This window comes from Centrocercus urophasianus, unplaced genomic scaffold (assembly GCF_019232065.1).
Source record: "Centrocercus urophasianus isolate 14NV4802_14NV808 unplaced genomic scaffold, USGS_Curo_1.0 seq_36, whole genome shotgun sequence".
In the NCBI taxonomy this organism is placed as follows: domain Eukaryota; kingdom Metazoa; phylum Chordata; class Aves; order Galliformes; family Phasianidae; genus Centrocercus; species Centrocercus urophasianus.
This window is the reverse complement of record NW_024884933.1, coordinates 1,718,094-1,734,283: the sequence shown is the minus strand read 5'-3', so window position 1 is coordinate 1,734,283 and position 16,190 is coordinate 1,718,094. Positions and strand designations below refer to the sequence as shown.

The 16,190-nt window shown below is 42.4% G+C and overlaps 1 protein-coding gene across 3 annotated transcripts; it reads right to left on the bottom strand.

Moving 5' to 3' along the window:
* Positions 1–1,276: 1,276 nt before the first annotated feature.
* PDPN (podoplanin) lies at positions 1,277–15,769 on the bottom strand. Of its 3 annotated transcripts, none has more exons than XM_042831307.1 (6): positions 15,431–15,769; positions 4,744–4,829; positions 4,125–4,257; positions 3,642–3,680; positions 2,918–3,029; positions 1,277–2,326 (listed from the first exon to the last, which is right to left on the bottom strand). In XM_042831307.1, exons 1-6 carry the CDS (start codon positions 15,498–15,500, stop codon positions 2,320–2,322), a joined length of 447 nt encoding a protein of 148 aa, XP_042687241.1. In that variant the 5' UTR covers positions 15,501–15,769; the 3' UTR covers positions 1,277–2,319. The 3 variants fall into 3 exon arrangements, with proteins under 3 accessions (XP_042687241.1, XP_042687243.1, XP_042687244.1); XM_042831309.1 differs by having other exon boundaries at positions 2,924–3,029; XM_042831310.1 differs by having other exon boundaries at positions 4,125–4,218.
* Positions 15,770–16,190: the final 421 nt, after the last annotated feature.

Genomic DNA, 16,190 nt, shown 5'->3' with positions numbered 1-16,190 from the left:
AACTACATGACTTCTTTTCAAGACTAATGCTACAGAAAGTATGAGTCACAGATAAAAAGTGTATTGACACAAGCTAGGTGCCTTTTAAGAAAGTTAAAGTGAAGTCCCTTGTCTTCAGTAACCATAACAAAAATCTCCAGCCCACTTTTGGGGCCAGGATGACGTACTTCAAAAATGCCCAATACTAATTCAGCGTTAAAGAACTGACATTAGGTATACACCAGGCTTAAACCTGTGATAGACTCTCATATAGTAAACACATGACTTTGTACAGTGGTATCATTAATTTTCCTTTCAGTTTAGTTGTACTCTGCTTTTGAGTGTAAGCAGAGCTAAGCCAAATGAGATTAAGCTAGAGGTGACACGTGGATGCATTATTCCATGGTACTGTATAGCTGTGGACGCATTCTGGGATGGATATGCTTTGGTATCTGAGATTTAACTACAGGAGATCAGCATGGAAATGTAAATATATGACTTTCTTTCAAGTCAGTGGCATCTCGTGTGTCTGCATACCTACTCTGTAGTCTCACTCTATGCATAATAACCTCAGTCATGTTTTATCAGAGCAGACTTTGAAAACAAGTTGAAGTATGTTTCCATTTCATTATGAATTGCCTGCCTGGATGTGATGGGAACAATTTATTCAAGGGGAACTCGTTCTTGTGGAGAACTTTACATTAGAATCTCCCTGGGTAAGGAACAGAATGACTGTTTCCAGTGTTACCTAGAGTAACGTTGGCAGTTTGGAGGTGACTGCTGTTGCTGACAGCGAGCTACGAACCAAAACCATGCATACATATATACTTGAGTTATGAGATTAAAGGGAAGTCTGAACTCAGATGTCAGGCAAAAGTGTGTTGTTTTTTTTAATAAATGAGACAGAAAAACAGCCATTTCTAGAAATCACAGCTTTTGGATCCAGAGAGTAATTTTTCATGTAGACCAGTAGGAAGACAAAGCTCACTAAAGCTCAAGCAAGCAAGATCCAAGTGAAGGCTTTCAAGATGTAGTCAACATTTATGTTGCTCAATTGGGATATTTACTACTCTCTCATCTTAATTTTTCCCTTCTGTTGCTGTGTACAAACTTGGCAGTCATTGCAGACTCACGAGTGCTAAGAACTGCACAAAAAGACCTCTAAATGACTTTTTTCTCAGGTTATTTTTGAAAAACAGAGAACAATTAGTCTGAAACATGGCATAACTTGCATTTTCTTTCCAGGGATCAGATAGATGGGAAAGTTCATGACACAAAGAAGAAACAGCAAAACACATGTCAATCTATGTAATTGATTTGTTTAATACATGTCAACCATATGAAATGGAAGATTTTTACACCAAACGTTTGATGCTTTAGTTTAGAAAACACAATGCACTGCAGCCATCTGGCATACAAAGCTTTCACTCTGAACTCCTCATGTTCAGATACTGCTGCACTTAATGTGCCATAGTAGAAAGCTGCAGAGTCCAAGGATGCACTACATGTCACTAACATGCTCTGATTTAGTCTGTCATGCATGTGATCAAGCAGGCTGTTAGAAAAAGACATTTATAAAGAAAAACGTGAATACATGAATTCAAAAGCCTTTGCACATCAGCTCTAAAGCGTGCTGAATAACTGGTTAAAGTGACCCATCAAAACTGGGTATTTTCCAAGCACCCTTTAATTCAGGATGTGTATTCCAATCCTGTGTCTCTGCAACAAGAGGAGACAGGAAATTCTTGATGCAAGTCAAATGCACAAGCTTTTAGTTGGTAGGTCAGTTCCAGCTGGACCTATTATACTTTGCCACATGGTAATGTAAGCATTGAGCAGAAAATCAGTATCAATATCTGAAGCAATACCTCCTTTCTGATAAGAAATGTCCTACCTTGCTAATTCAGTAGATGAACATGCCACAAGCACTTAACCAGCCAAAACACTTAAAAGATTTTGGAAAAAGAAATGCATACTATGTGATGTGAAATAATCTTTGCCAGCAGCATTTAAAATGAAGCTAGCATACGTTACCTGCACATCATTTTTCAGATGTAAATGTCATTGCTACTGGAGCTTTTTCCTGTAGGATAATTTTTTTTTGTTCCTCTGGGATTAGCAAAAATCCTAAGCAAATGTTCCATGCTCTGCAGTCTGTTTTTAGAAAAGGAAAGTCTTTGGGAGAGCTGTGTGGGATCCCCATAGATGTGGAACTGTTCCACTATATCTTCCATGGATCATCTTCTCACACTGATACAGGAATAGTCTTTAGTTCTTCTGAAGTAAGAAGCACTTGTGTGTACTGACGTGGAATGGCATGGTTACTTGTTTCAACTCCTTTCAGGGCCTGTCAAACAAAACAAGAGAACGTGACATCTTTCTATACTTCATCAATTTACCCAATTGTCACGATGTGATCTCTTTTCCTCTCTCTCCTCATCTTTCCTGTCACTTCTTTATTTTTCTTCCCAGCTCATATTTTTGTTTCTCCTGCCCCTATTCCTGGAAATATTTGTTTGCTGCCCGCTGAGGGAATTCTGTTTGTTAAAATGCAGCGTGGTTTTATAACGATTTTGGAGTTTGTAAAGCATTTTTAGATGGAGTGGCACCAACACCACTCCTCAGTACCAGCTTCCACAAACATCCAGAGATAAAGATCACTGGGCAGTGTTCACATGTTATCCAGCACTCCCAGAACTTCAGTATCCCTTATACCTGTAGGCTGACCCAAAAGCCATGCATGTGATGAGTATTAGGGCACTGTGCCCGCAGTGTTTCCACTGTCTGAGAAGGGATTTGAAGCGCTCACAGCGTTGGCAGCTCTTGTGGCAGGGGTGACTTTTGGCAAACTGGAAGTATTAGACATTTCAGAAGGGATTCCTGTGACCTCACTCAGGGGATGCTGCTGTTTGAAAAGCCTGATGAGCAATTTACTTACGAGTACCTGCCTGACATCTTCCTTACAACAGCAATTATGATTCCAGCAAGGATTCCAACAGCTACTATGATTCCAACTATTATTCCAACGAGTGCAATTGTTTCCAGGCCGCCTGAAAGAAGAAATTGGGTTTGTTGGCATGTTTTTCATGAAGATCATTGATAATGGAGATCAGTGACAGAACTGACACATTTGTGATGAATTTCTGGGAAGATTCCCTTCTGTGATGGGAGCTCTCAGGTAAGCCTGGTAATTTCAGCAGCTTTGTGGGGTATTTTTGTTTGCTTGGATTTTTTTTAGCCTCTGTGCTAGATTGCAAACATGCTGAAGTCACCAAGCTGGTCTGTTCTGTGTACTGAGACCTGCAAAGCCATGCATACTGTGATCTGTGTAGACCACAGGACCACTCATAGCTCCATTCTTTCCTCTGCACACCAAGGCCTCCATGTTTGTGTTGTAGTGAGGGACCCAACACTGCCCGCAGCACAGAGGGATGATCACCTCCTGCTGCTGATAGAAGCCAGGAAGCTGATGGCCTTCTGGCCACCTGGGCACACTGCTGGCTCCTGTTGTGCCAACACCCCCAGGTCCATTTCTCCACGCAATCTTCCAGCCACTCTGCCCCACAACCACAGCAATGCCTGGGGTTGTTGTGGCCAAAGTGCAGGACCCAGCACTTGGTATCACCTGGCACTTAAGATCTCCTTTGTCTTTGGTTTAATACCTTTTTCAGTTTTCTCTGTCTGTTCCCCATTCAGTCCACCTGTAAAGTAAGATAGAATAATTACTGAGGGGCTTTATACCAAGTTCTGCATCCCAATTTACTGCACTGTGTCTAAGGAAAACTTTTACTGACTGTTAACACAGTGGTATGGAGCTGTGTAATAGGTTGTTTTTTGATAAGTAATGAGAAACTAAAACGCTCAAGAGTGAATGCAAAGAGCTCTTTGAAACTATAGAAAGATAAGCTAAGATCTACAGGAATGACTGCTGTAATGTGTAACAGAGGCATTTAAGTCAGATCCGATTACGTCGTTTTTCTGCATGGAAACTTACACAAGATGTGTTTAGTACAGTTCTCTACTTCTGGAATTCAGTTCATATTCAAGAGCAGCTTAATTTTGGTATTTGAATTTTCCAGATATTGTATTTAGTAAATAGTATAAGATTGTGATATATTAAAATGGAAAATGGAAGACTGTTTTACCGTCAGCGGTTTCAGTGCTAACTTCATAATACGTGGCATTATCATTTTCTTCAGGCGCGTCAAATGCACTTTCTGTGGTCATTAGTCTTCCAAACTGCAAGAGATTTGTTACACTCTGTAGTCTTGTGGGCAGCTAAAAGAGTTCGGGGAGAAAAGAGGGGAAAGAAAACCTCAGTATGTTCAGTGTATGAAGGTAAGCATTTACAGCTCTCGATCTGTCAGCTGATTGCTCTTCCCTGCTATAAAGGCTTTGGTAGATCAGATGAATTCCCAGCAGGACTACAGAAGTGCAGGACAGGATGCAGAAGGTTGCAGACCTGTCTGATCTTTCTGGGTTTGTTGGTTTTTTTGTTAGTTTGTCAGTTTGGAGAGAGAGAAAGAGCTAGAAGAGGCAAATGGCAACAAAGAGGCAGCACAGATGTACTGCCAAAAATGCTTTGAGCACTGTCACCTTCAACCTAATTGCTTGCAAAGCAAAAGCATTAGCACGTGGTCTTGATTTTCCAAACTCAGAGCTGTTCTCTGTGATTTATGATGGTTTAAAATCTAAGCAAGGAGACAAAAGCAGATTGTGAGATCTGGGTAACAGAAAGGAGCCTTTCCTTGGACTGCTACTCACCAGCGTCGGTAACTCCTCAAACTCTGTGTCATTTCTGTCTTTGAAATCGATTGTTGCACTTTCTTCTCCTTCTAGAATGGCACTTGCTGAATAAAATTAAGAAAAATAGGTTGGAGGTTCAGTTGATAGTTACACGTTCTGGCTGCTTTGACTTCTAAATTATGTCAAATGTGAGATATACATCTTTAGTTTGCAATATCAGTTGGACTTAAGTTTGCAATATCAGTTGGACTTTCTGCCTTCTCCTGTGGGATAAAGAGCTTAAGCACACACCTGCTGCAGCGTTTCAGTGCTGTGCAAGGACTGATCACTAAACATCTCCAAGAGAAATGTTTCTTCATTACAAGTCTTCCCCTCCATGCAGGTGAATGCAGCTACTCCATATTTCAAGCACTAGCTCAGTCTCAGCTGCAACCTTCATTTTTAGGGCTGTCACTAATGTTTATGGGTACAGCTAGAGTTCAGAAAGTATTGCTAGTGTTACTACAGAAATCTACTGAGTGGTTTTTAAGTGTTGCAAAGCTGATTTGCCATAGCTCAAATTGTTTTTCTATGTCTCCTCTTTTTGTTCTGGACTTACGTGTCATCTATCCTCACATTTGGCCCACACAACCAATTTCTCATGTATATGGCTGGGTAGGGAAAATGAAATAGAACAAGATAGAACACAAAAAATGTAAATATGTATGTGAAGATAATTGGCAGTTATCACTGGAAGCACAGATATCATTTGATAAAGTTGCATGCTGACTCATGAGACTACAACCATGCACAGTGTGATGCCAGTGTAGTCTGATAGCTTTTGGGAGTCTGTAATTCACTGTGACTACGAAGCTCAGAAGTAAAGCTGCTTGCTGTGCTGCTGCCCGAGCAAAAGACTTGTGCTAATTGCAGATAGCAGTGTGTGACTGTAAGCAGAGAGCAGATGTTGTCCTGATCAAAAAGCATCAGGCATAAAACATGAAAACTCCTGGACAATTGTATCCTGGATGCAGATTTTGTGCCAGACTTTTCCTTCAGCAAATGGGGCAAAAGTTTACATTAACTCCTTCAAGCATAGTTTATCAGTTCACACGTTCAGCATAATTCTGAGTTACTGCAGGGATATTTTGCAATGGTAGCTGAAAGTGGTGTGGGGGAGAACTGCGCTCGTTCCCTTCAAGCAGCAGGGAGATTTGCAGGGAGAGGTTGGAGAAAACCCTGGATAGACAACACATCATTTACCTGAGCTGTATGTAAGGTAACCACTGTCAGGTGTGATTAATTATGAACAAAATATCAAATTCTTTCTTCCTTTTCAAGGTAGTTTATACAACAGCATTTGTGGAACAGGTTGCCCAAGGAGGCTGTGGATGCCCCATCCCTGCAGGCATTCAAGGCCAGGCTGGATGTGGCTCTGGGCAGCCTGGGCTGCTGGTTGGTGACCTGCACACAGCAGGGGGTTGAACCTAAACGACCATTGTGGTCCTTTTCAACCCAGGCATTTTATTGTGTCAAAATGGAAGAAGATTAGAATTGCTTTGGATTTTCAGTACATAAATCTATTGAGAATTATTTTTCTTTAATTCAAGTTCCATTTGACCTTTATGCAATTTTCAACTGCCTTCTTTAAATGAAAAATGTTATTTCAAATGAAAAAGCCCACATGTAATTTGAAATGATTTTTAAAAAGGCATCAGTATTTTAAAAGGAAACATTTCATGCAGAAGGTGAGTGATCAGATATCAAAAAACCCAAATTATTCTTCATTTCCATTTGCCATTGAATTGTACTGGGAATATACAGATATATCTCCTTCCACCCAGAACTCATCTTTGAACAAAATTAGTGCTCATCCTTCTCTAGCAATGCAAGAACAAGAGCTGTGCCTTCTCCAAAGTACTAAATACTGATCTAAGCTTAGGTTTCTGGATCTTTATTTACCCCAGTAAACAGCTTTAATTTACAAGCCCAAACAGGGACACATTTTCTATTTAAGTTCCAAAAGGTGGGTGTGAAAATAGTACTTCAGGCACTAAGAAATGAAAAGCATGAAGCCTAATGCAGCCAGCCCAGTAGGTCAGCCAGTCTCCCAGAAGTGCTCTTACAATTCACAGAAAGACCAGAACAGGACAGGGTGAAGCATTCTTCTAAGTTAGATGGTAAAAATAATGCCTTGATTCTTTTTTAATCAAGTGAGCAGCCTGGCCATTTGTGTAGATCATAGAATCACAGAATGGCCCGGGTTGAAAAGGAGCACAGTGATCATTTAGGTTCAACCCCCTGCTGTGTGCAGGTCACCAACCAGCAGCCCAGGCTGCCCAGAGCCACATCCAGCCTGGCCTTGAATGCCTGCAGGGATGGGGCATCCACAGCCTCCTTGGGCAGCCTGTTCCAGTGCCTCACCACCGTCTGGGTGAAAAACTTCCTCCGAAAATCGATAGGAGAAAGGGGTTTGTCTTCCAGGCGTGTTCATTATCTCTTTAAATTATCAGGGTGTTTTAAGACACAGTGCTATTCTGTAGTGCTTAGGTTTGGTTTGTGTATGCATTACAACATTGAGATTATGGCATGCACGTGTTAAGTGTAAAGAAATAAACTGCAGTACAGCTCACCAACACGCACTGCATGCATCAGGTAGATTTGTAATCACAGCCAGAACTGAAAAAATCCTTTATTCACCAAATAAGCACAGATGGAGAAAACCAATTACCAGAGAAAAACCCCAGATGGAAAGCAAAGTAAGTTTGGTGTGTTAAAAACAAGCAGCATACTCAGGGAAGATAATTTTACTCCTGGCATGGCAGCAGCTTCCAGCCTTGAAGAATTACCTGACAGTGAAGGCAGGAAAGGAAACGGTGTCACAGAGGAAAGGGGTGGAGAACTGGTGAGTGTCACAGATCATGGAAGTAATTATTTTTTGTGTGGTCGAGTTATCAGAGATTCCTGGCAACCAGTGATGTGTAGGGAATGTATTTCAGTGTGTTACCATAGGTATACAGTGACTGACAAAAGGAAGTGGCCTGGATTGAGCTGACCTGATTTTAGGTTCTTTGTGAAGGTGTTTTAATATGGATTGTTATAGTGTTTTAATAAGGACCTTTTATAGTCTGTAGAAGAAGATAAATGCTTCCAGAAGGTGATTCAGCTCTCCTGAGATTTGGATCATCCTCTGGGAGTGCTTTTCTTAACTGAAATGAGAATAATAAGGCTCCTATATTAACTTCCTGAAGCTCTGGGGTTGACCTGATTTGTACAGGTCTGTAGGGTTTGTCCCAGGCTTCTCCACTTTGAAGGTGTCACGAATCTTGCAGAAGCCTACAGCTACAAATGAGAACTGCATACTGTGCTAAAGCTGAGGTCCTGTTTGCTGGAGCGTGGTCCCTGGGCTACATTTCCAGGTCTGCTTTCTGGACAGATGTGTTCTACACACTGCTGTGTAGTTACAGACGTTGCTGAACTGTCATCGGGAGACTCTTTTGTTATTTGTATGTTGCATTTATAGGAAGGAATATTAGATATTAGACAGCACAATTCAGAGAAAGCTGGGAATAAGCTCAAGGCCAGGCAGGCATCTGGAAACTGAAGCGGAGTAAAGTGACAGCAGTGCCCTTTTGTTTTTAACTGTGTGGCATCTTGGATGCTGTAGCATCTACTGTTGACATGAAAGAATAATGTGGGATGTAAGCTCATGTGTACTTTGGTCATTAGCTGGCTTCATGTAGTAAGAGCCACAGGGTCGAGTCCTGGTTGTGTACGTGTTCTTACTGTGATCTTAAGGGAGGCTGTAAATAAAAAACATCGCCTCACAGCACTGAGATTGTCTCCAAATAGTCTCCAAATAGTCCTGTGGCCTCTTCTGTTTGCAGCTATAGGTTGCTGTGGATGTGAATTAATCATTCCTTCTCTTTCTCCCTACGTTCCAGCTGTGTTCATTTCAGTTCAAAGTCCCCAGCTGCTATCAGCCCTCAGCTTCTCACACCAGGAGAGAATTTGATGGCCTTAAAAGTTTAATACTGCTTCAAAAACATTGTGTGGTTAAGCGTCCCATGACCCAGTTAGGGAAAGATGAGCTCACTTCTCATTGTTATTCATAAAGAGATGATTTACTAGAAAAACCTCTCAGGATTGCTTTCAAATCACAGTGCTTGTGTTGGAAAGGAGAGTGGGTTGTAAAACTCTTGTCTATTAGAATTTCTTTCAGGTGTCTCCAAAAACAACAAAGATGTTTTGAAGATGACAGATGTTGGAGGATCTCCTTTTTCCCAGCAGCCTGAACAAACCCAGATGCGAGTGGGCAGAGGCAGCTCAGAGCCTTTCCTTGGGCTTAGACCTGAAGTAGGAAGCTCTCAGAATGGGTCATTTGGTCATTTCTGTCTCTGCAGTGGGTAAAAACTGCAGATCTTAAAGGCTTCCCTCTCTTAAGAGCCGGTATTCAGAATCTTCTTCCTGAGCTACTGAGTGAGTGGTGTTTGAAGGCCTGCATGTGCATGTTCTGTGCACAGCCCAGGCCATCCTATGATTCCATTGAGCCATCCTGCCTGGGCTACATTTGCCTCAGGATTTGTCCTGATGCAGAGCTCCCTGCGTTCTCCAGACTCCATGTGACTGTGAGCCTTTTCCCATGGAATGTTTCCACAGTGCCAAATCCAGGCCCCAACGGTTTGGGACTTTTTCTGAAAATGAGTTTTGTTAAAATATGCCAGGTTCTCTCTATTTGCCTTTTGCATTTTGAGTCTTTGGACAGCTAAAATTTTTAGACTAGATAAAGGCAAGGAATAATTTCTTGAGAACTGCAGTTCTCATTTGTAGCTGTGGTTTCTGCAAGATTCGAGACACCTTCAGCACCCTGAGAACTTTCTTTGGGCTATTTGGGGCCATGGCACTGGCATGTATTGTTGGTGGGTTTTTTTCTTAATTGATTCTGGAAGTTGCAGTTCTCTGTCATATAAGGAGTCTCCTGCAGTGTGCTGAGTGCCTAACTGGGTTGCTCAGGAGTTGCATGCACTGTCTGACTGATTGCTGAAGTATTCATTGCTGCTTCCTTACACAAACCTTGACAGGCTTTGCTCTGTGTAATGGAGGAAGCTGGAGTACAGAACTACGGTGAAAGTATCTGCCAGTTGGAAACACTGCTGTGATGCACAGGGAAGGATTCAGTTCAGCTTTATTTTGAGCACGACTGACTTTGTTCATCTCTTCTGTGCAGCTCATGACAACGTTGTGCTGAATTTTCAGAAACGTTTCCTTTGGTCACCACGCCCTGCTGCAGATGGTTTCTATTGCTGTGACTGCTTTAAGCCAGAGGAACAAAGCCAGGCTTTAAATTTAAAAGAAGCACTCAGCTATTTCAGAAATAAGTCCCACCTTCTGAATGCTACAATATTATTTTGTACACTGTCCATATGTAGATACCCACAGGAAAGCAAAACAGAAAAAAAAAAATACATATATATTTTAACTGGGGCAGATGTTAAGTTAAAAACAGCTGCTCTTCAAATGCTGGTGGTATGTATGTGACCCATAACCAAAGCTATGTAACAAAGCCACGGGAGGAAAAGGTGGTCACTTGCAAAGCTTTCTCTCTAATATATGACACAGCTGGCCACAAAGCTGTGGTTAGGGATACACTATCTGACTCCACTGAGGGGTGTTTCTTTCTAAATCATCTTTGTGGAGCTGGGACTTGGAAAGCTTGTGACTTTAAGAAGGCTGCTGTCAGTCTGTCTGCTGTGTACACTGACCTCAGAGCTGCTGCACCAGGAACCTGTCTAAACCACTGAATGACGATTTCTGCTGTCTTGTAACCAGAAGGTTGCTGTGCCACAGTCTTATGGCAATTTTCTGGTTTCTGAGCAGGAAGGGTTTGGCTGGGGCAACAAGATTGGAGGTATGAGCAAGTTTCTTTGGGATCATTCTGCAAGCGGCACCTAAAACTGCAGTATTACAATGGCTCTTATCAGTGCATGGCTGGAAGGGAACAAAAGTGTTGGAGCTGAGGCTCTCCTGCTTTAGTAAAGGGCTCCTGTTTTAGCAGAGGGGGTGGACTTGACGATCTCCAGTGGTTCCTTCCAACTCCTATGGCTCTGTGATTCTGTGAAGTGGCCTCAGGAGAGAAGTATAGAATTCTATGCTCTGGATAAGCAAGTGTTACAGAACGTACAGCAGAAATCACACAAACTGTGTACAAATACAGGGGTCTGAATACAGATGAAAGGAGTTAAGATATGACCTCAGATACTGTAATAAAAGAATCTTGCCTGAATCACTTCCTTCCAAAAACTATCCACTCACATCTGCCAGCTCAACACAGCTACTTCCTGCAGTGCTTTATCACAGCCTTCATTAAGGTGACTGACCCCTCATAGCTGTCAGCAGAACTGTTTGCACCATCATTTCCTAACTCATTTCTTTGAGATACACACAGAGCTGGATGCTGCTTGGGCTTTCATTTTGCTCACAGTGGTTCTTGGCTATTTGCTGTATATTACCACACAGCAAGAGAGATCCATTCGGATATGTTTAGTCTGGCATTCATACTAACTAATAACACACTAGATAATGCTTGGATGGGTTTCATAGTCAAAGAAATGTTCTAATATGCATTTAGAATGAAGCCTGTCCTCTGTGGGCTTGGAGGGGAGGGGAGGGGAGGGAAAAGGAGAGAAGGGAAGGGGAAAAGAGGGGAGAGGAGGGGAGGGGAGGAAGAGAAAGTCCTGCCTGAGGAACTGTGATACAATTCATGCCGGCCGTTGTGGCATTTGTAAGCAACAAATACAAAGATACACAAGCATGAAGCAATGGGAAAACAACATGGAAGGGTACACAGCATCACAGTTGGTTTCCTTCGAGTCTTTGGCAGGGCTACTGCAACAGTGGGTTGGAAACAAATCGGTCATCATTTTTCTCAGTTTCCTTCAGAATTTCCCAGTGTCCCTGTATTCCCAGTCCTGCATTTTGTTATGAAGTGGAGCAAGCTTTGTGCCACACAACAGAGTGAACTGTGCTGCTGCATGAATGCAAACTGAAGATATTGAGGTTTGGTGCCCTTCTAGAGCCTGCCTGTCTGCAGCCTGGCAGTGGGACGCAGGGAGCGCTGGGACCTGGCAGCCTTTGGCTTCCATCCTGTGGTCCCTGACCACATCCAGACAAAAAACAAACAAACCAACAAAACAAACGTGCCACTGAGGAAGGCTTTAAGTTAGGGCTGGGCAAACCGTAGTTAGTTTTGTGGTGTTGCATGTATGGTTTGCCTCAAATGACACACAGAGGAAACACTGCATGCTTCTGTCAGAGACCAGCAGCATGGACACAGAGGGCTAACCTTGCTTTACTAATTTTTGATTCTTAATGTTCTTCTATCTCTCTTTGGTTGTCAGTTGCTTATTTTTTGTGGATTTAGAAATACAGGATCTGAGGGAAATGCATGGATTCTGTGGAAAGTTGAGTTACGAGCGCTGAGAATCCAGCCTCTGTTTGCAGTTTTACTGTGGCACCTGAGTCGATGAAAGGCTCACTTGTAAGCTTGTAAATATGACAGTTTCCTTTCTGTATAAAATTACACAGATTCAGAAACTTACTGCTACCTTTGGAGAAATGGCTGGGCAAGTGTCCCAGTGAAGAGCAGAATGCAAATGCTGTGTTCTTTGCTGGTCATTTTAGCAAGATGCAGCAATTCACACTCACTGCTTTGTAGTCCCACCGTCTAGCATAGATCTGTTGAACTGCATAGCATTGCCTCCTGTTAAGACTGGGTGCACATATTGTTGATGTAGCTCAAGTGACATGTGGGAACTTGTTAGCAATCATGTCCATTTTTGTGCATGTTATGTGACAGCCACTAGAGTAATCCCCTCACCCACACTGATACTGATACTTGCACCAGAGGGAAGGTTTCAAGTCAGGAGATGAGCTGCCTCTAAAGCCTCCATTGGGATACTCGTGCTTTCATCATGTGATGAATGCCCTGCCCAGCTAACTTCCATTTCAGTTGGACTGATCCGTTAAGCTTTGCCTGAGGCTTTCATATGCTGACCAGGATCACAGAAGGACAAATGTATCTGCTAATCATTCAGAAGGAAATGGATTAGTCTGAAAATGCATGAGGTTATGTGGAGTGCTCAGGGCTGTCCTTGGGTGGTCAGTATGACAAAGGAGTTGGCTGTTTCAGACAGGATTGAAACCACGAATGGATTACACAAAGCATACACGAATGTGTTTGTAAGTAGGCAATGATGTTACCAGGTTTTCTTTCTGAATTCTTCCTAATTACTGTCGTCAGTTTTACTTGGAAGCCCACATATAAATAAGGAAATCAGTAACTTAGTTTTCTTCTTTGCTACTTCAGTGTTGTATGCTATCCTTTCACAGCTTCTGTACTGCTTTGTGACCCAGTTAAAGCACTCTGTCCATTCTGATGGATATGAAGTTGCTGACTTGGAGCCCAAAAATTCCTCTTAACATTTCCTGGGCTGTTTCAAGAGAAATCATCATTCATTTTTAAGTTACTGATGTTAGATGTAACTCACTGTGCTTTGAGCGAAGAGCACTGACGTGCTTCCAGCATCTCCCAGACTCCTGTTTCTCACTAACATGTTGTTCACAGGTTGGCTGATAGTCCAGTTACTGTGATAACTGCTGTCCTTCAGTCATGTTTCTGGCTCTGAAATTGTTCCTTTCCCTCTGGGTTTTGTAATGTTGCAGCAACTCAGAGATGGCAGATGCTAGTGAAACTACTAAAGCTCCACATCACTATGTGGATGGGGAAGAGGACAGTCCTCAGATATGTGATCAGCAACAGAACTTACTTAGCAATTTCAGGAGGAGCTTGGAACAAACAACAATCCTTTTGGAAGTTTACTCTCTGATCAGAACAAACATGGTGCTTTTTTGGACTTAGCCTCAATCCGGAGACTGGAGTGCCCAACTACAGGAGTAGCTGCACATGTTTGTGACCTGGTCTGCATTAAGAGGCATCAGAATCTGACGAGGAAGCTTTTCCCTTGAACCCTCAGGGCAAACTGCCTGCCTCAGTGATTCAGGTATCTGAATATACCCACTCCACCTCGTACATCTGCAAGGCAACAAAAATTTCCATCCTCACTGCTCAAAGCAATTAGATTGCCAATGGTGATGCGTCCATTCTAGGGTTGTTCTAACTCAGAATTGTTGATGGTTGTTGGCAAACAGCAGTGAAACAAATACTTGAGCCTTGCTTATTATATCTGAAGCCTGCTTTTGAATGTTATCCTGAATGATAGCCCCACTTGAAAAGTCATAAAACCTGGACAGGCTTAGGAACCCCAAAACCATGTTCTAGGTCCGTCTACAGAGTTCAGTGCAAATTATACTGGTAATAAAAGTGAATGAAAATAGAATCCTCCATACAGGAAAGTTGAGAGGAAATGTACTTTCAAATTCCTCAAAAGCCTAAAGATAAAAGAGCATTTTTCCTGCAGTTCTGGTATACAAGAGCCTGCCTAAGATAGTTCTACAAAGCGACATTGCCTTCTTGTCTCATCTTTAATGCCTGTAAACTGTAGTATCTTTAATACTGGTGCATTGGGAAGATAAGCCAGCTGGGACCCAGTGAAAATAATATTTAGCATTTTATCTAATAGGGATTGCTTTTAGATTTTCTGTGCAGTTTTGAAGTGTAGCTCTGAACTATGAGCCTTATACCCTCACGTACAGAACATCAGGAGCTCCAGTTAAGTCACAAGCCAACGCTGACACGTACAGCATGTTGCTACAGCTGTTACTTCCATTGGAATGATATTGATTTTCACCAGGCCGAAATCAGGCCGTACGTCTCAGGTGGGGTCCCAAAATCCGAGTGAGACGAGGGGATGGAGAGAGATGACCTTTGAGGTCCCTTCCAACCCAAGCTAATTTATGATCCTAAGTCGACTGATGCTTTGGAAAAGCTGTTTTCAGAGAACTGTTACTGGCAAACAGAATGCCTGTGTTCTGCAGCAGAGGTTGCTGGATTTCCCCCCTCCAGGCACTGCTGCCATCACTGTGCACACGCTGGGCACGTTGCCTCATGGCCAACTCATTCACATGGCTCACATACTACACAGAATAAACATGAATGTGAAGTTCCTGGAATAAAGCGCTTTTCAGGCCAATTCTGATTACTGTCTATAAATCACTGTGTTAGAAAGACTTCTAATTTTTCTTGTCAAATTCAAAAGAAATAGTTCACCAGACAGACTTTTCCAGGCATGTAATATTTTCAAACCTGCCGTAGGTAATAATTCTTCCTCTTTAGCTTCCCTCATGTGCACACATTGCTTATGGCCAAGGGAGTATTAACCTCTGAGTACAGAAGTTAAACTCTTGCACTGAAAGATTTAGAAGTGACATTCACAGCAGAGAACGTCACCACCTAAGTGTTGGTTACAACTTTTTGCCTGCAGTCTTGCATGTGGTGAAACCAAAGGCACTTCCAAGATGCTGATGAACGTTGCACTGCTGCTCCCTTTGCTCTTCCTTTGCTCACATGCACAGAAAGTCCTTTCCAACAGCACAGAACCCAGCACAAAACTTTTGCTGTCTCTTTCCTGATCCAACTGTAGCAACTGCTGAGTGGTTGCTTTAAGGAAGAGCCTTATAGACAGCACAGAGAAACGATATCATCTGAGTAAATGCACAAACTGCTCAATTAAAAGATCTGCAAATACTTTGAAGTAAAGATTTTTCTTACCTTCTTCAGCAAGTGCTACGAGGGGCACGCTCCCTAGAATGAAGATGAAGAATGGAACTTTAATAAACATCTTCCTTCCGCTTAGAAAAGAGCTTTCCAATGCTCAGACCAGACGGATTCAGACTGATAAATTTTTAGAGTCAAGCAAGAATCGAGATCATGAAAAGAAATCACTGCAGAAACGACTTTGGTATTCCAAATATTCCTTTAGCTGCCGTTGCTGAAAGGGAGAGGTTTGCACAGATGATAACTATACAGCTAAAGCAAAGTATCTGAGTGGTGTCAGCATTTTTTTGTTTAGCAGAGGGGTGGGAGCATGCCTAAGGTGGTCTCAAAAGAAGAGCCAGGCCCGCCCTCTGCGCTGTTTGGGCAGTGCTGAAGTTATGATCTCAGCCCAGGTTTAAAGTTACAGGAGCTGTTGTGGCTTTCAGAAGACTTTTATTTAGCAAAGGGGGAAAGAGGATTCAGGCAGAGAGAAGCGTTCAGGGAGTTCCCTCCCTTCTGCAAACTGTCCCTAAAAATATTGAAGGAACAACACTAAGGACGTTTGTCCTGTTATTTCCAGCTGTGAACTGATGGGTTTTTATTTCAAAGCGAGACCCCGTGTTTATCTGAGTATGTGTGGTAATGAATGTGCTTTTAGGGATACTGAAATAGTTCTAGGACAGGGTATTTATTTAATTCTGTAGTAAATACTGTCTGACTTCTTCTGCACGTCTGAGTGTCTTTCAGCCTGTGTCCTCAAGTGACATGCTGGCTG

Excerpts from the sequence above, each read along its gene's own strand:
- PDPN (XM_042831307.1), bottom strand. The coding sequence starts at position 15,500 with ATGTTTATTAAAGTTCCATTCTTCATCTTCATTCTAGGGAGCGTGCCC. Across the intron at positions 4,258-4,743 it reads TTGAGGAGTTACCGACGCTG|CTGCCCACAAGACTACAGAG; the intron begins GTGAGTAGCAGT and ends GAACTCTTTTAG. Across the intron at positions 3,681-4,124 it reads TAGCACTGAAACCGCTGACG|GTGGACTGAATGGGGAACAG; the intron begins GTAAAACAGTCT and ends CTTACTTTACAG.